Raw genomic sequence first — 20,297 nt, 5'->3', positions numbered from 1 at the left:
GTCTTCTACACATACTAATTTCATTCACAAAATTTAAAAAACAATTAATATCCAGCAGACAAGGCATTTTCATACCTGAAAGAAGGAAGTAACTGAAAAAAATACAGGACATAAACTGCAGCAAATACCTACACTGAACTATTTTACCATCAAGAAAGGAAAGGAATTGATGCAAATCTTCCGGCACACTGCTTGAAACAAACCTTTTTCAGAGAGCACAGCAGAAGAAAATGAAAATAATCAAAGATCTCTGCTCACCTTTCTGATAGAAAAATTTCCTGTAATAGTATGCACCAAGATCCACATGTTCCACAACGTATCTTTTCACTCTGTCTAGATGCAACACCAAGTTTTCCTTGGGCACTTCAAGTACTGCCACTCCTGCGTTGGTGCAGTGGGAGCTGAGGGTAGACTCAAAGGAGGCACTTTCACATCCACTGAAGGAGCCAGAATTTGATTTCGACAGGCTGATCTTCCTTTCCCCTTCTCCCCCTATCTCATTCCGAAAGTAAGGACAGCTCAGCACAAGTTCATTGCTTTTATCATCTCCCTGGTCCATGCTGAGGCTGCCTTTGGAATTCAGGTCCTCTGTGCTGCCCATCGGGGAACTGAAACTGGCTGAATGGGACAAAGGTCCCGAGACCAGGGATGCCACGGCAGCTGCCGAGGCCCCTGTAGTAGTGTTTCTCCTCTTAATAACATTGTGCCTGTTCATGATCGCCTCGTTCAAGTCAAATAATATGCTCTGGACATCATAGTGGGCAAAGCACTTTGGACATGTCCAAGGCCTGACGGAGTCTTCCGACCGGTTATCTTCAAGATCCGAGGATTTCCCAAGTTCTTCACCTTTGGCATTGCGTAATTTACGAAAAATGGATGAGTCTCCAGTTTCAGACTTGGACCGTCGCTTGAGTGGTTTTTCCCTTTCCTTAAAGAGCCTGAGGTTCTCTCTCTGTGAGATGGGTCCGTCTATAACATCCAAAGAGAAACCAGAACCCTTGCCCCCACCAGCAATAAGAAAATCACTCAGCTTGGTCGGAGTCGGACCTCGGTCAGATTTGTTATCTTTGTAGCCCTTTAACAAATCGAAGAAGCTTTCTCCGGACGTTCCCTGCTTATCAATTGAAGATGTGCTACCATATTCCCTGTGCAGCGAGGGCCCAGTCTTATAAGTGGGCGAGATACATTCATCAAAGCTATCCACGTCAAGCTCACTTATGGTGATGTCGCTGTTGCTCCGCTGCCGTATCCTGCGCAGAGCTTTCCTGGGGGAGCTGGGATAGGCTTCCGGCATGAGGAATCGGGAGTCCATGTTCTCCGAAGGTCTCGTCTTGTTCTTCAGTGTGTTCTGTATGCTTTTTAACATGGCTGAGTCACTGGAATTGAGGCTAACAGAACTTCCCTGACTCACGGGACTGCTTTTGGAGGACATGCTCTCAAGGCAACTTGAGGTTTCTATATCCTGGCTTGAACGGCTAGATTCTTTTATGTTTTCCTTTCTTGGGGGCCAATCTGCGATTCGTGCCCTCACCCCCATCTTTGGGACTCCAGGGGTTGAGGTCACATGGTGAGAACCTTCACTTCGGGGGGGCCCTACGGGAGCCATGACCGATGGTCCTAAGCTGCCGTTTTGAGACCTGAAGCGCCGCATGTACAGGTCGTCGGTGTGGACCTTGGGGGTGCCATCGCTACCCACCACCGAGGCCCTGTCCGAGGAGACTGGCCTTTCCGTCTGCGACCGTTTCAGGCTGGTCATGATGTAAAAGCAATGAGACTTAAATCCCTGCAGAAAGGACCACCATCGTGGCAAGTGTTAAATGTGCACTTCTCTTTTGGAGAACGGTTTCCAGAAAATACAACAGTTGCATGAGATCTTAATCTTTTTCATTTAAAAGGTTAAACGATGCCTGATTTTCTTAGCTCTGAAAATCGGGATCTTCAAAACATTATAATCCACAGTCGTTCCTTTGCTTCACCGTAACAGACAGCTTTCTTTCAGAAAAAACTGAATGGAACTTGTATTACTGGGACTCTGTGATTGCCATAATCCCAGGCTTTCCCTAAAAGAGAGGAGGACAGTTGGGATTAGCATTTGACAAAGACATCTAAAAATAAATATGCTACTGCCAGAATCAAGCACGTGAAAATAAGTCTCAATAACAGAGTGTGGTTCACAGTTCACAATCCATGATTTTAGTGAAGCAGGTTTGAAACCAAGCATTTAATAAAATCCAAACTTAAATTGCAGACATCCAGAAGACCACTGACACTTTAGCTGAACTGAACTGTTTTATGTAACTGGGGGTGGGGGTTGGGGGAGTCTTCTTCCAAGACAGCAAGGCTCTTAACCCAAGCACAGACTCTGACGACCTTTATAATGTAGAACATCAGGTATCACTGCTCTGCCCAAAAGTTGGAGACCTAATCAACAAGGTTCAATAATTACAGCCAAACAGCTTTTTAATAAAACTAAAAATCAAAGAATTACGTTATAGAATGTGTTGCTACACTTACTATTTAACACCCTCCATATTTCAAAATCCATACTTGCTTTTTGTTTCTTTACAAAGGCTGAACATAGTTGGCGAGAGCAAATACAACAGAGAAAATAAACAAGGTTTTCCCAGAGCCATAATAACACCCATTAGCACATTTCTGTTATTTCCTCTACTTTCTTACTTACCCAGAGGAGGAATATTTCAGAATGAATTCAGCATCCACCACCGTTTCCTAAGCTGTCTTTAGTTTTGTCTACTCTTAAAGCTAGAAATTTCACTAATTAACAAAATGCCTGCATTTCCTTATTCGTTGCAACCTACCCCACCCTTCGGCACTAATTTATGAAGACAGCAGAAAGGAAACGTTGCTCTGGGTAGACCTCTCCATGTTCCCCAGGCATCGGACGACAGAGAACTGTTAACATCCTTCCAGGTGAAGGGCAAAGAAAACCAACTTCATCAGGAGCATGTCAGGCAGCAGGCAAGAGGCACAAATCCTGGTACAAAATCCTGCATGGTTGCATACAGCCTGCAAATAAAGGCAGAGGACCCTTTCCCAAAGACTCCACAAATTACACAAGAGGTGGCCTTTAAATTCTTGCCAAATACATGTTTGGAAAGATGCTGCTGAACCGGCACTGCGCTGACAGGGCTGCATTGTCTACAATTCACGGCTGACACCCCGAGGACGACCCGCGCTCGCTGCATTCCACTCAACAGTAACAAGCACTTACTTCCACAATAATTAAGCATCTCTCTAGTCAGCTTCCTGCCTCCAAGGCAGCCGCTTTAATTTCTCCTGCAGTACGCAGAGTCTTTCGCTGCTATTTAAAGGCTGGAACATTTAAGAGTGTTTCAAAAAATGCATGCTGCCTGCAGAATTCAGGGACAGCCAAGCTCCAGCTGGGCTCACAGGGGCCGGTCTGGGCAGCTGGTCAGATAAACATTAATTGTTTCCACTCTTGCTCCTGGTCCCCATCTCTTATGAAAGGGATGCTGGTTTTATACTGCTACCTCATTAAACCTGGCGTTTGAACTTCCTAGGTACTTCCACTGTCAGATTGCTGTGATTTTCTTTACATTTGCTAACTTTGGAACAGCAAGCATTCAAGTGGACTAATGTGCTAACTGTTGATTCTACAGGCAGAACAAGTGGCTACAGCTACAGATCAAGAAGTGCTCCTCATAAAATGGCAGGGTAAAGGTCAACACAACCCAGATGCAAAGTAAACACCAGTCCATCTCCCCAAAAATCTTTTGACAACCAAAACCAGAATGTATGAACTATTCTGTAGTGGGGATGAGGGTTTGGGAGTAGGGAGGGCTGGGAGGGCAAACTACCTATTTCAGTGAAATATCTTTCGAAGAGAGAATACAGTAGCATGAAGAATATATTCTAAAGAGACTTTCATAAATGTCAGATGCTTTCAAAATTTCTTACACTCTCACCTGCCATTCTCAGAACCGACAGTCCTTAAAAGGCCAATGCACTAATCCCACCATGAGAAAAACACATTCTTGCCACATTTCATTTCCCTTAGAAAACAGTTTATTGCAGAGCTGTCCTTTAAAAAAAAAAAAAACGATTTTAAGCATATGTGAAGTTATATCCATTGTAAGAGGAAAACGGAAAACCAGCAATAAAATTCAGTAGTGTCTTGGAAAAGTCAGTCTTGGGGCCTCCCCAGGTGCACAGCGGTTGAGAGCTGGGTTGCGAAGCTGCCTGCAGCCTCTGCAGCACCAGTTCGATCCCCGGCTGCTCCCCGGCCATGGAAGGAGGGTCTCACAAGGCGCGCAGACCTCTCCTGCCACCCGCTGCTCCCCTCAGCAGTGTAGTTCGGTCCTTCTGCCTGCTCTGCTCCCAGCTCTGGCTCTGGTGAATTCTCTCACCCTCCCGCGCTTTTGACTGTGCCCATGCTTGTATGTATACATAAATAAATAAATCTTTAAAAGAAAAAAGTCAGTCTTGGCATTACCACAACAGCACTCCTCTTTGGAACCTCCCCACGTGCAGCCTACATAATAGGCTTTCCCAAAATTTTATCTTTAAACATAAAAATTCCTTCATAATTCAAAAGAAATATGAAGACTCCTTGATTATATGACATCTTGATTTTAATCATGACCCAATGTTTTCATTTAAGCTCAGCATATAGATAGAGACATGGGGGAGAGAATTCAAGATGGATAACTAAATGATGGCTTTTCTTTTTGTAATAAGGCCTTCTTTCCTATTTTCCTCGTTTCTCCCCTTCTCTCTTTCCCCATTCTTACATATACCATCAAACTCCTTTGTATACAATATAAGCTTTGAACACTAGCTAGCAAATGTAGAAATCTATATGCTCTATGTTGACTGCACTAACCAAAAAACAAAGATGACATGTATGTCATACAATGACAGATCAATAAGCTATTCCTTAGGGCTGATGTAAGTAGCAAATATAGGCTGCCAATTATTAGAAATTCTCTTCATTTTCAACAAACCTACCTAAGCATTACTAGATGTGGTAAAATGCATTAGAATTCAACCGAAGAGCAATACTAATTTATAGCATGTTACCTCCATCTGCTGAAAGATCAGGCTGTAGGAAAAAAAATGTCCTCATTACATGGTTAGTTTTACCGTTCTAGGTACCACCTGAGTCCATGGTAGACCCATTCAGTTAGAATACCAACACTGTTTAGTGTTCCTGGAAACTATATGAGAAAACGAGAAGGATCCATAAAAATTCTACTACTTGAAGGTGTTTTCATAACTCTAGGTTTACTGCAATGCAATCAACCACTCTTTTCATAGAAGGTCATTCAGAAGAAGTGTTTCCTCTTCTCTAAATCATCCTGGCCTTTCTGCACTCTCTTCTGAACATCAACCAGACACTCGAAGTTAGGGATATTTGAAGAAACAGTGCCCCCTTTCCATGGCAACTACAGGTATAAAAACTGTTCTTGAGACTGCTCCAGACCCTTCCCCACCTTCCAGAAACTCACTCTCCTAGACATCCACAGTAGTAACAGTCTTCATTTTCTCTTTTTTTTTTTTTGGGGGGGGGGGTGGCACATATTCCTCAATATCATCAGTAGGTTCCATTCAAAAGGTAGGGATACCAGGATGGTATCTAAGGCTTACTTCTCTTACCATTCTCCATATGTTTGGAAGGAGATGTATAGATGTTCGATTAGGATGCATGTGCCCAACGAGTGCATTAAGGTGACTTGGCCAGCATGGAAACCTGGGTGTTGACTAGCTTGGAGAAGAGTTGCCTGTGCAACTGAATGAAGACAAACAGTGAAATGACTTGGGGGAGCTATCCCCATGGTACCCAGCACAGCCTGGTCATGTCATAGGAACCACAGCTTTAAATACTAACTCTCTGAAGTCTCTGCACATCACTAGCTGAGACTCTCTCAACTGGTAAAATATAAGCCCGTGCTCATTTGATATCTTCTTTATTTATGTGTTTCACAGGGAACTAAATAACAAACAGAAAAATGGAAAAATCTTTTTCCCCAAGAAATGAATGGGCAATAAGGAAGCAAGAACAATAAATAATTCAAGGAACCAAACGAAAAGGACAGCATGGGAAACTTTCCTGTGCCAAGGGCATAAAGAACAGTTTAAAGCTACACAAGAAGATGTGAGAAGGAAAAATAAAAAACCAACAACTACAGTTTCTTTCTTGAAATATCTTGCAATATGGCAAATTCATCAAAAAGATGTAGCATTCCTCATCAAACACATTCATATTCCAAAAGGGGATTTTGTTAGATTCCAGAGCTGGTGTAGCCTCAAATACAGGGTCATTTCACAATGTTTCTGGATAATAAAAGGCATTTTGTGGGGTTTTTTGTTTTTTATTTTATGTAATTAAATTTTTTTTCTTACATCACTGTAGTCCCCATCGCTCTCTCGCCACCACATCACTGGTGAACCATCACCAGTTTCTCTCTCCCGTTTGACCCCTCTGCTCCCCTTCCTTTGCAGCATGCCTCAGTTCCATGGTCAGTTTGCTTGTTTTGATATTTTCTTGACCTAATAAAAGTAATTTTGATGAAAAATAGCTATTCAAATGCCCTAAATATACAATATTATTTATAAAATAAATCCAGAGATATACAATATTATTTATGAAAATGTCAGTGTAAATAGTTTACAATGTTATACAACAGGTTTAGACTGCCCAGAAACTTGCTTCAGAATGTAACAGGAAACTATTTTAAAACAGAAATGTGACTTCACAGTACTTGAACATTAGATTAGCTGAACTAACCAAATAAGGCAAACTATTTTCTATACATCTCTTCTTAGCTTTCCTGAATTTCACTCACATTACATAAAAGTAACATCTCAGATAATCTGACAGGACATTTCACTCTTTCAAGTCAGCTTGAAACACACACAAACGTCTCGGGTAATGTCATGGATAATTTAAGATTTATGAATCAGCACATAACTTTTCAGACTGGGATTTCCCCACTTTTTTCATTTCCATACTGTCCCTTCAACAAAAAGTAGGAAGGGCTGGGGAAAAAAACAGAGTGGATGAATCTAGTCCCTGCTCTCTGAATATTTACCATCTGAGAAAGACAACACAGACAGAGACGAGTAGATTCAAATACCTTGCCCCCAAATTTCCTAAGTGAATAAAAAGACAGATACAATTGGACAAAGTTGCACCTGAACTTAAGAGATAAGAAAACAACTTAAAATGGATCCATTTGGCCAGAGTAAAGACCAACAGAGAGAATAATGTTCACCTATCACCCATCCTCCTACCTAAAAAAGTTCAAAGAAGGAGGTTCTACTCGGCCTAGTAAGGCCTGAAGTTGCTGTGTTCTCTTTGAGAGTGGAAGGAAAACATGAAAATTTGCCAAAAAGCCTTAATGGCAGAAGAGGGGGCAGAATAAAAAATCATCCAGAGGCAGTTACATGGTGTAGTTACTGACAGGTAGTGAAATGGTCCCACAGCTGGAAACATAAAGGACAGAAATAAATGTGAATATTCATCTTCTTAAATATGTTGAAATTTCTGTAATAAGAAATTAATATAATGCCAAAGTGACACGTCTGAAGTGCTTCAAGTGGGAAGGTAAGAGGTAGAAAGTGGAGTCAAAGATAGTAAGTTGAAAGGAAGCAATGAATCAGATTTGTTAGAGGAAAAACACAATACTGTAAAGGAAAGAAATCAAAGCCCACCAGCTTGTGAGGGGCATTTGGGGTGCCCATGCCTAGTACCAGGGTATCAGAAGACCAGAGGAAATCAGTGAGGAAGTGAGTGTTTCCCATGTATTGATGCTCAGGATACATGAAAAACTTAACCACCAGTACTGTAAGGTGTGGCCTGGTACTGAACTGCTGGTTATCAACTATGATGTGGCACTAAACAACTTACTGCCCACGTGGTCTGGGGAAGGGCTCATGAAAGTAGGTGCCATTGGGACCGCCAGGAAGTGTCCAGTGAAAGGGGAAATGCCAGTCAGTTTTCCCCAAACTGTGCTTCAAATTCTTCAAGTTATGAATATAAAAAAATGGGTTCTACATTAACTAAGGCAGGGACATACTATGTTTCACCTCCCTGAGGCTATGACAGGATATGTTAGTATTTTAAAAGCACCATGAAATCTGCAGCTAAAAATCCAACAACTAACTTCATTCAACTGAGAGATTCTGACCACTCACTGAAAAAAAAAAAAAAAGTTGATACTGTGATCCTATTTTATACCGTGATCCTACCGCACATAACTAGGGACAAGCAGAGCCCCAGTTACTAAGCAGTTTTGGAGGAATTTAAATAAAATTGTGTCTGCATTATAAATTTAGCTACTTGTGTTTTTCTTAAGTTGCATATAGATATGTAAACAAGCCAAAGGAAGTTCACCAAAGGATTTACTTGCTTGCTTGTCTAGATGTGGATTATGAGTAATTTCTGGTTGGATTTTGTTTCTTATGGTATTTGTGTGCATTGTTTTCTAAAATGAACATGTGCTGCTTTTATAATCAGAAGAAAAAAAATTAGGAGAAAAAAGCCTATTATTCTATTGCTAAAAAGGTGAGGTAAAATAAGATCCGGAAGAAAGTGTGATGAGCACACATCTGAATACCAATTATAAAACGCTGTACTGTTAAACCTCCAAGCATTCCAATTGCCAAACAAGTCAAAATTCAACAGATGTCAGGTTCTTTCAATAAGATGTTCTTGTGCTAAATCCCCTAATTAAAATGAAATCAAAGAGGGCTGTACAAAGGACAGAGAACTGAAGGTGGTAAGATTAGCAGTATTTCTAGGATTTGAATAATCACTTCATACAGGTGATGAACACAATTGCCTCTATTTCTTCATTTACAGATGTTTTCTTTATATTTAATATGGACATAAAAGTCTCGTCTTGGGGCTTCTGGACCCCAGGAGCTCCTGCCCGAAGCCCCTGGTTTGCCCTTCACAAGGCTGTAGTGACTGCCTGCATGGCAGAGTGAGTCACGATTGCCCATTCCCCTTTCCTGAGCTGCTGCTACTTCCCACATACATGTACCTATGACCCCTGTCCTCCTCCAGCAGAGGCTGGGGCAAACTCTGGAGAAAGTCCCCCACTGGATTCAACAACCAGCACTCGGGAGACATTACAAAGTATATTGGGGTGCAAGGAAATGAGACTGTTTAACCTGGAAAGGACAACTCCAGCAGTACTTTCTCCTCTGGGGGAGGGAGGGAAAGAGATGGTGGTGACTGTGTAAGTCAGATTTAAACTAGGTAAAACAGGGAAATTGCCTATGATCCACGTAAGAGCAGCACAGCTGAGTATCTGCGTCACTAGACAGTTCTTCAGGCTGCTTATGTGCACTATTTGGGCACCATGTGCTTGTTCTAAAGCTAGACAAAGGCAACATTTCCAGGCCCCAGCCCCTTTGTTAAGGGTAAAGGATGTCCTGTGAAACTCCATATAGTCTTTGTGGATGCCACCCCCACTCCATCAAGACACTGGGAACTACAAATCCCATGATCCCAAAGGGGAGGTTGTGAGGACCTAAGGGTGGAGTTAAGCAGCCATTTTCTCTGTTTGTAAATAAAACCAGCCATGTTAGTGGGGTCACTCTCTTGGCCAGGCAGCGTTTGGTCTCAGCGGGTCACTTGGGATTCCAGGTAGGCAGAACAGGCATTTAAAAATTTATCCCCCTCTTGTCTCCCTGAGCTGTACATTTTCTTATTTCCCCTTCCCTTGTAAATAAACCTTTGTTAACCTTTTGTGTGTGCCTGCAGTTTAAGTTTCCATTAAGCATGCGGGTGAAGACCCACAGTCAGGCAACCTGTTTTATATCAGGGTTGCCCTGTAATACCATTAACCAGAAGTAAGAGGACTGCAGCACACAAGAGAGGACAATAAGGTAGAATGTCCTTAGGACAATAAGGTTGAATGTCCCAAGTGCCCTATTGAAGATATTATGCTTTTTTTATTTGAATACATTCCAAAAAGAATTTAAGAAAGTGCACTAGAAAAAACACATTTACATTTAGCTAAAGAGTAGAAGGTGGCTTCACTAAGAACAATTTCTTTATACTCCTAGTTTTCAGTTAACCTCTCTCCCAAGAGGCCCCATTTCACTCTGACACAGGTTCATGCCTTTAGTCCTCACAAGCACCTGTGAAGCAAGGGCATCCATTTTCAGAGGGGTTAAACAGACTGTCTCCAACACCTGGCACTCATAGCCGAGTGGCCCCTCTTGCAATAAACACAGAGAATTCACGGGCATATAGCTACTCTGAGAATACACTGTTAAGAACAGGACTCCCTTTATAGCCTGAGAGTTGCTTCTGAAGTCCAATCCAGGCCTGAATCTCTACATCCAACAAGAAGTAGAACAGAGATGACCAACTTGCCTAAAATGCTACTGGACAGTAGCACTTCAGAACCTTCAGTGGCTCCATTATTCTGTGACTTAAGTCTAGAATTCAAGACTTAGTGCCCCCAAACTGCATCCTCATCCCAAACAGCAGGACTAGGTCTTCCCAGACCACTGGAAGCCCTGCATTTCACAAAGCTCTCAGGTAACTGAGCCTGCTCCAGAGTGCCCCTCTCTGGCATTACATTCCAAATCTTGTACTGGAAACTATTAGGAAGATTAACTTGCTGTACCACACTGTTCTTCCAGAACATGCTTGTCCTTCAACCTGCTGCCATCAGTTGTCACTACAGTTTGTTTGAGCAGGCACCGTGCACCCATCCCTCCCCATGGCGTCCCTCTGGGCTGGGTTCCACTCCCACCTGCCTTCTGCTCAGGAGAGACTGGATGGTGTCACAGGCCATATCCCTTACAGGAGCACCCTACCTCCTCAACAGGCCTCTCCCACTACTTTCTGAAATCCATGGTTAACTACATGTAGCTGGATCTCTTCTCCCATATTAGATTCCTCAATCTTGAGAGTAGAGATCTAGCTAATCCTTGTTCCCAAAGCACCTATGCTCAGCATCCTTGAAACAGAATCATTACAAAAGTCACAATGTTTTAATTAAATGAATTAGAAATTAACTGATACATTAACAGAACTTTTATTGTAATATAAAATGTAATTATGGGTATCTCCTAAATAACAGTGCTGAGTGAAGACCTACCCAAAAAAATCCACATAATCAAAATTTAATATAGATTCCAGCTTCACTCTCTCCTGAGAAGCCTTTACAACAGGTATGTATGAAAAATAACTGCAGTGTGACCTTCTTCCCTTTTATTCATTCATCAGAAAGGGCATGAAAAATAGCCACAAAAGTGAGCAAGCCTCTTAAAAAAGCAACAAGAAGTGAATCAATTAGAACTGGGTAAGACACCATTATGATGAAATAACTGAAAGGTAAACTAATGCAGCATACAATCAACTATGTAAAAATCCCAGCAAAGAAAACAAAGACATTTGCAGAAAAATGGAAGGAGGGGATGGTTAATAGAGCATACACAGAAAGACAACAGAAATTAAAATTAATTGCCATCAAATTAACAGTATTCAAAATAATTTCTATCTTTTATCCTCAAATAATTTCCCCCCGCTGTTGTCCTCTTTATCAACTGTTTTTTTCAATGAATGAGTTATGTGCTTGCTGTTTAAGATAAAACTGAAATAGTACAGAGAAAGTAAAAAATATGTCTTCCTAAGACTTCTTAATGTTCTGTGGATTCTTCCAGACATTGTGCGTGGGGGGAGGGGGGGCGCCGCACACACAGACAGTGAAACAGTGGCTGAATGATGAAAACAGGGGAGAGAAAGGATCCAGTATACGGAGCAACTTCCTTCTGAGGAAACTTAATTCAGCACTAACAGAACCAGAAAAGAAAGGCAGAGGTGTGGATGACCGAGAAAGGAAGAATCCACGTAGGTCCTTCTATCTGGAAGAGGCAGAGGGCCTCCCCATGCAAAGCAGAAATAAAATATTTGGTGAAATATTTCACAACTGAAACATGTGAATCTTATATATAACCTGTTCTGAAAATAGGAGCCCTATAAAAATGTTTCTGTTAATGTGTCAACGAAAAACAAGAGCAAATGAACTAGCTCCGTAATTCAGTGCCTGCCACATTCCTCCAGGTGTTGTTGCTTTTTTAGAAATTATGAACATACATACACAAATTTACATACATATTATAATATACAACCTTCAAATAAAGTTGTTTTTATCTATTTTTTCAAACTTAAAAGTCCCTAGTTTCTAAGTGAGATTTTACTTATAAATTCATTAACTTTATCACTTAAGCTATAATTTACAAATTAGGGAAAAAGTAAAATGCAAATCAATCAAATGTTCGAAGAGAAGTCTTTTGTTTCCTGGCCACCCTTTTCATTTTTTGTGGCAAAGTGAAATTAATCCTCTCAGTTTCTGACTTAAGATCTAACAGTTTTGTGTTTGCATTAGCATTTGCTTTAACATTTGATCACTTTTGTCTGTTCAGTCCTGAGTGTTTATAAAGTGCAAACAAACGTAACACATTTATACTCTCGTGCTTAAAACTCACAAGAGCTTCCCTCCTGCTTTCAAGGTAAAAGAATTTCCCAAAAGCAGGCTATCCCTAATTACACAGCCCTATACTCCTGACCTTCAGCTCTGGTCAAAGGCAAAGGGAACGGGCTGCAGCCCCTGAAGGCACTCAGGAGCATGCCTAAGAAGCCAATGTGGCAACTTCTGTGGCTGCACAACCTAAACAACTCTTTCTTCCTTCTCTTGGCCATCCCTACCCATCTCTCTCTCTCCCCTCCTTCAAGACTGCACTGTGCGTAGTTTCTACCAGGGAGCTGTCCCCACCCACCCTATCCCCAGCCCTCCAGAGCATCCCTGGAGGCCCACAGGTAAGTCTGGGATGGCGTTTCTCAGAAGAAAATAAAAAATATCATTTTTCCACATGATTACCTTCTAACACCAGCTCCCCTGGCAATAAAAAGCGAAGGACCTATCAGTGTGGAGTTTTCTAACAAAATAACAGATTTTTAAGGGTTTTTTTTTTTTTTGACAAAACTGTAGTTAAAACAGATTTAAAAGTACGTTGATGTAAAAAAAATCTTTAACAGAACACAAGTGCAAGAAAAAGCCCATGAGTGTTGAACAATCACAGATTTAGGAAGCATCAGAGATATACAAATCAAAACACATGCATCATTTTTTTCCTATTAGGGATGTTTCTAGGGATGCCAGTACTCACTGTTAATGGTGCCAGTGTTAAAACAGACATCCTTACCTCGATTGAGGCAATTAAAATTGACAGAAACCTTTCTGGGGGGAAAAAAATGGTGGGAAAATCAGAAAATGCTCATATTGTTGGGTTCTGTAATCTCTTTCAAAGTAAGGGAAAGAATGCTGGCTGTCCAGAAGCAGGAGGGATTTTCTGCTGAGTCCCACACTCACACCAGCTTTCCGCAATTTTCCTCAACAAGCCCCAGGTGCTCTGCAAGTGTGACCTATTAGCAACCACTCTTTCTCTTAAATTCCCAACACCTACCCCAGTCCACCTTGCTTTCCAAAAGACAATCGCAGCTATTTTATTTTTTCAAAGTTTTTTGATGCACCACCCAATAAGTCCCAAGTATTTCAGGCCAGGGACTGTGCCTTATTTTGCTCAGGATACTTAATTCTAAATAGAGGCTTCATGACAAATGCCAACCACATTTGAATAGAAAAATACAATATAACAAACCCTGAGCAGTGAGTTGACAGTCTGCCGGATTTTACAATCTACAATCACCTACTGTACAAAGAAACTGCCGTGCTATTTATTTACTCAGCTTCTCATGTGTGTGTTTATCAAAGTAATGCCTATACTAGTGAAAAGTAATCATTTCACTACATGATTACTTTCTAACACCTGCTCTCCTGACAATAAAAAAGCAAGGGACGGGACCTCCCTGGTGGCACAGTAGGCTGAGCGCCGCACTGTGAAGCTGTCCGCAGCCTCTGCAGTGCCGGTTCGATCCCGGCTAGCCAGTAAGAATCCCACATGGTGCGGCAGACCTCTCCTGTCTCGCCTGCTGCTCCCCTCAGCAGTGTATTTCGTCAGTCTGCCTGTTCTGCTCCCCGCTCTGTCTCTGGTGAATCCTCTCACCCTCCCGCGCATCTGGCCTGTACCCCAGTTCTTGTATAAATAAATAAATCTTGGGGGAAAAAAGCGAGGGACCTATCAATGTGGAGTTTTCTGACAAAATAACAGATTTTGAAGGTTTGGGTTATTTTTATTTACAAAACTGTAAAAAATAGACTTAAAGGTAAAACATCTTTTAAAATACAAATGTTTTAAAATAATACTGCCAACAAATAATACTGCAGGCATGAGGGGGGGAAAACAATGCTTTCCTTATCTTTTTTCACTCCCAGATGCAAGAACTTTCAATTCATAACACTGCTTGCTGTAGGAGTTCCTGTTCCTAAGTAGCTTACTCATACCCATATTTCCTTATTTATCAATTTTATGTGTTATCTACTGAAGTTCCGAGTGGAAGATAATAGACATTCTTCCAGAAATTGCCCCTACCTTTGCCCTAGTCAATGTAAATGTGTATATACACATATATATCACACTTAGAAAACTTACAGAGAAACAGACTGTAGAGAGCAAGATTTATCGTATTCTAGCTATATTCCCCCAATTGCTTACTTTTACCTTTCCTAGAGCAAGTGACTGCTTCATTCCCTGCCCCCCGCCCCCCGCAATTTGCTTAGTTTCTATATATCAACCTTAATTCTTCCTAAACCCAGTAAAATAATTTCTTCTTGCTACAGTTTTCCATATGCTTAAAAGCACCAGGTGCCCTGCCCTGTCAATTTCCGCTCTTTCCGGGTGACCTCTCCCCTAAGACTCCCCGAACTCACACTCCAGTCCTGCCAGCTGGTCTCCAGGTCTCTTCATGGGGCTCCCAGAGACACCCCATCATCATGGTCATCCTTGCAGTTCCTTCCCTGCTCTCCAGTGGTAAAGTTTAGCAGTTTGTCATAAGCCTTAAACTGACTGATGGCCTGGCTGGGTATTGCGCTCAAGGCAGTTAAAACCTTTACCACTAGACTTTTAAGGTTATATTTCATTATATCTAGCTTCCAAATCTAATCATATTCTAATTCCGGCTCTTTTATGTATTCTATGTTCTTTTTCAGGATTTCTTTAAGATTATCCCTCTAATACTGGCTAATCTTTGTGTAAGGTTTTTTATAGCCCTTAAATTGGACATCTAGTGGGCCTTTTAAACATAAAATATACCTTTTCCAGCTAACTGAAATTATATTTCATTGTTGTTGTGTTGTTGTTTTTTAACAATTTCCTTTGCTTCTTTTTCTGGTCTTTCAAATTTTGTAAATTTTCTGTTTATTGGATATTGGACCTTCTGGAGTTCCTTTTCTTCTCCACTCTAATTCTTTTTATTTTAGGTACCAGAAGAATTTTTTGAATTTCATTTTTCAACCAGACTACTTAATTTTTTCAAATTGATTCAGGATAAATTTTGAAGAGATTATGTGTCCTCTACTTCTTCATTTATAAAAGTTCTATTCTTGTTTCACAACTGCAATATTCTCTCCCATGCCTGCTAAGAGCAAACTAATTTTGAAAGTTTTATTTTTATATTCAGAGTTTATATTTTTCCCAGACTTGATTCTCTTCTGCATATTGCAATCACTGCCATTGTCAGGTGGAAGGCTTGCGCAGCTCTGCTATCACTGGCCAGTCCTTCATCTTGACGACTGAAGGGCTGAAAAGGAGACCGAAGCTCTGTGTTCTGAAGGCAGGGCATGAGTACTGAACAGACCTTCCAGTAGGAGACTAGGTAAGTATCCAATCAGTTTACTTGGTTTATAGGAGGAAAGTATAAATCACACTCTCTGACCACCTGTTTAGTCTCTGAGTTCCTATTTCCAGAGAAATTTGTTGCTTTATATAGTCTGTCTGCCATCCAAACACAGAATCTAAAATTGCCACTTTGTCAATTAACCAGCCATTATTACAGATAGTGGGCAGACATATAACCTATCCTCAGCCAATGAGATAGGAACCTGTTGGACTCTGAACTGAAAAGCAGAATCAGGGTCAATAGCAGTGACTGCGGCGCAGCCCAGGGCCCTGCTGACAGTGCAAAGCTAAGCATCAGTGCTCTGGGCAGCCAGCCCCCGCTGATCCCGCTTTCCTGTGTGACTGCTCTCTTGGCCACTTGAACCACCCTTGGTTTTGCCCATTTTCTAGACGTAGTCCCACAGGCTTCCCAGTGATTCAAGTCACTAAGTATTATTTCCATAAATTCCTTTCCTGCTTAAATAAGACAGAGGATTTTTTTCTGTATAGTGGGAACCCACAGATGCCTGTATTCATAGATCATTTTTAGAATATGCTTCAGTTTCTCTAGAGAAGAGCAGAAGAGCAGTTCCATTTCCTGCCTGGCTTCCAGTCTTCTGGGAAGCTACTTCAGCAAAGAATGTTTCCAAATAATTCCTCCCTGATTCCAGAGCCTTGGGGCCTCCAACTCTGGGGTTGTGATGGGTGAAATGCATTCACATTCAATTTTATCCATACTGAAAAATGAGCTTAAGATATTTTCTCTCTCTCTCTCTCTCTCCCCCCACCCATGCCCCAAAACCCCCACCCCGAGGAAAACTGTTAATAATTCCAGACATGCTCCTAAATTTCCTCTTCTTTATCTCTCTATCTTTCTATATTCCTTTAATAACAGTGTCCTCAGGCAGGGGAGGGGAAGCAGCAGAGCGCTACATTCAATCTGACAAGGTTAACTGGGCACTAAAATGTTATTAGTCCAAACTGAAAACTTCCAATTATGAAATACTACAAACATGTAAAAACTGAGACGATACCTAGTATCCATCACCCAGATTTCGTAACAGTAAACTGTCTGCCAAATTTGCTTCAGGTTACATAGAAATACAACATGACAGAGCTAAAATACAAGGTGCGATCCCATTCTCTCAGCCTCTCCAGAGGAATTTCACCCCTGAAGGTGCAATGCACCCTTCCAGTTAGTACTCTGGATGTTTACGAGATCTAAGTTGATAACATCATTTAGAACACATCCTGTTACAGCTTTGTTTTTCACACAAAATTGTTTTTGAGATTTGGACATGTTGATGCAGAGTCCTTATAATTATGTCTGTGTGTTTTCCATTTTTTGTATAAATATGAGTTTATGTATTTATGAGTTTGGTGATTCAAATCTAGGTTGTTTCCAACTTTTTTGCTTTTATAGACAAGGAGATAAGGGTCATGCTGCTCACATGTTATTTGGGAAAGGTCATGAGAGTTTGCCTAGAGGCTTCCAAAACCGGGAGCTGCTCAGTCTCAAAGCGGAGCACCTTTCACTCTAACTAGAGAATATGTTCCAATCCGAAAGTAAATTAGACAACATTGTTTCCTGCCAGGTCTTTGTCTTTGAATTATTACCAGTGTGATGGACTAAAATATCCTCTTTTGTTACTTTCACTGGTATTTTCAACTAAAATGAATTCAACTAAAATGAGAATTTTATTTCCTTTAAAATTCTTATCTATTTATATTTTGCCTGTTTTTCTACTAAATTTTTGTCTTCTTTGCTAATAACTCCTAGGATTTCTTTATATACTATGGATATTAATCCTTCATTAAACATGTGTCTCATGTTCTATGGCTCTACCTTTACCTTTTTTAAGGTCCATTTTCTTATACATATACATTTAAATTTTTTAACAGTGAAATTTATCATTCTTCTTTATAGTTTGGGTTTTTTCTATCTTGTTCAAAAAAATTCTTCCAATCTCTAATAACATAAAGATGTTTTCCTGTATTTTTGTTTAAAAATTTAAGTCTCTCTTTAAATGTTTCTAATTAATCTAAAATTTATTTATAGGAATTTAATTTAATTTTTACCACACTGTCCACAGTATTTTTGAATGTAAGAATTTATAGCTTTAAAACCATGGTGCAGGTTTTCAGATTAAAAAAAAAAACTAAGTGTGAAATGAAAAGCAAATTAATTCAGCTTACTGAAAGAACCTTAGTTTATAATAAAAGCAAATTAAAATCCAACATGTCACTTTCAAGATGCATAAACAAGAAAAGATAGAGAAAATTTTGAACAAAATTACAGTAAATATACACACAGAGGCAATATTATAGGAACCAACTTTAGAGGAAAATATTAAGGTAGGTTTTATATGACAAAAAGAATAATAAAATAGCAGCATTGGGTCAAGTAGTAAGAAGTGACATCAAGGCAAAAGTTGAGACATGAAAGGAGAAACTGACAAAAATAATCACATTTCATTATTAACTACAAATATTTACTGTGTGTCTACTCTATATGAGTTATTATTCCTGGTACTCAAGCTACACCACTGAAAATAAGTGACCTAATTACTCACTTTTAAAAGTGACCAAATTTTTGCTAGAATTTCCCTATAGCAAAGATACAGATCAAACATAAATCAAAGTATATCTTACATTCTGCAAAGTGTTATGAAGAACAAAGCAGGAAAGGGGTGGAAGAGTGCTGGAAATCTCAATTCTACAAGGTAGTCAGGGAAGTCATGTGCTCAGAAGTCGACATTTCTGTCAAGAGCAGAAGGAAGCAAGGGAGCAAGGCCACCACAGCACCAGATGGGCCCAGTGCAGAGTCACAAGAATAACAGAAAAAAAAGTATGACATCAGTGAAACAAAGTTATACTGACCTCTGTGCCTTAAAATGCATTCAACTTTCTATTCAGCTGTTCAGTATGTATAAAAAACAGAGCAAGCATTAAGTACTTAGAAAAGCTAAAATTTAATTACTTTATTCTTGAATCAAAGGTTAATTTTTAAGAGTACCTAATAAAATTAAAATAACACCTACATCTAAGAACAAGCTGAAACACAAAGAGATTTAGAATTTTTGAAAAATGTAAAGCAAAATTTCTAACCTATTAGACTAAAGCCAAAATAATATACTAAGATGAATTTATAACTTTTAATATAAACAATAAACTGAGAATTCAACTCAGAAAAGAACAGGAAAATGTAATAAAGAAAAAGTAAAATTTAAACTATAAACAACCAATAAATGATAGAATAAAGCACAGTTCTTTGACAAAAACAATTTTTTTTAAATTTATTTTTGTGTAGAAGGATGGGGTATAATCCAGAGGTACAGGGGGTGAGAGGATTCACCAGACACAGAGTGGAGAGTAGAACAGGCAAATCTACTGAGATACACTGCTGAAGAGAGCAGTGGGTAAGACAGTGGGTCTGCTGTGCCATATGTGGGTCAGCTCCCTGGCTGGGAATCAAACTCAGGCCCTAGTGGTTATAGTACTGAGACTTAACCCCTAGGCCACCAGTGAGGCTCTGGTACTTATTTTAAACAACAAAAAACCTATTAATATTAGAGACTGGATAACTCATCATGACCCAAAATGAAATGACATAATTGTATTAGGGAAAAAATGGAACCCCATCATTATTCTGATATCCTGGATTTACTTGATAGCTACTGTATTCACAGCAGCATCCCCAGGGTCTGAAACATCATTAGATAAAGATGAATACTTTATGTATGATGAATAAGATGTATGATTATGTACATGAAACATTTGCCCAAATTGTTCAGAAAAATTAAAAAAAAAAGTGGTCCTTGAGAGGTGAAAGATAATGCTAACACATGATCCACACTAAGAATGTATCTTTTCAGGGCCTCCCTGGTGGTGCAAGGGGTTAAGATGCAACCTATGAAGCTATCTGCAGCCACTGCAGCACGAGTTCAATCCCCGGCCAGGGAGCTACCCACATGGCGCAGCAGACCTCTCCTGACTCGCACGCTGCTCCTCTCAGCAGTGTGTTTCAGTCAGTCTGCCTGTTCTGTTTCCCGCTCTGTCTCTGGTGAATCCTCTTAACCCCCACACCTCTGGTCTGTGCCCTGGTTCTTGTATGCATAAATAAATCTTTACAAAAAAAATAATGTATCTTTTCACAACGAAAAATGCATTTTGTTATTGAGCAAAGTAACAAACAAAAAGAATAGGAAGAGGAGACTCACTAGAAAGAAAATGCTTCACTTTACAACCATAAAACAAATTCTTTAGTACAGTGTTATTGTAATACAAGCAGCTAAATAGTGCAAGTCATTAAAATGTGAGAATTCTAAGGAAAATAAAGAACAACATTAAAAATTAATCTACATAAAAAAAATTTAAGTCACAGCACTATGAACTGCAATGTGAAATGGAAATAAACTAAAAGTGTAACTAGAAAAGAGTTAAGTAAATTATTATGCCAAAGCAATTTTTTCAATGGTATAATAATAATAATACATGGGAAACATTTTATGGTT

General features: G+C 40.0%; 1 protein-coding gene across 8 annotated transcripts in view; it reads right to left on the bottom strand.

Annotated features, from left to right (window-relative positions):
• The window catches only part of SIPA1L1 (signal induced proliferation associated 1 like 1), a gene marked incomplete at its 5' end in the record, with an annotated part of 130,417 nt that extends 128,661 nt beyond the window's left edge, over positions 1-1,756 (bottom strand). For all 8 annotated transcript variants that reach the window (XM_084241188.1, XM_084241189.1, XM_084241191.1 and 5 more), the window contains one exon: positions 259-1,756. In XM_084241188.1, coding sequence (XP_084097314.1) covers positions 259-1,756 — 1,498 coding nt within the window. The remainder of the gene's footprint in view (positions 1-258) is intronic.
• Positions 1,757-20,297: the final 18,541 nt, after the last annotated feature.

The sequence above is a fragment of the Talpa europaea genome (assembly GCF_964194135.1).
Source record: "Talpa europaea genome assembly, chromosome: 8".
Lineage (NCBI taxonomy): Eukaryota > Metazoa > Chordata > Mammalia > Eulipotyphla > Talpidae > Talpa > Talpa europaea.
This window is presented reverse-complemented; position numbering and strand designations above follow the sequence as displayed.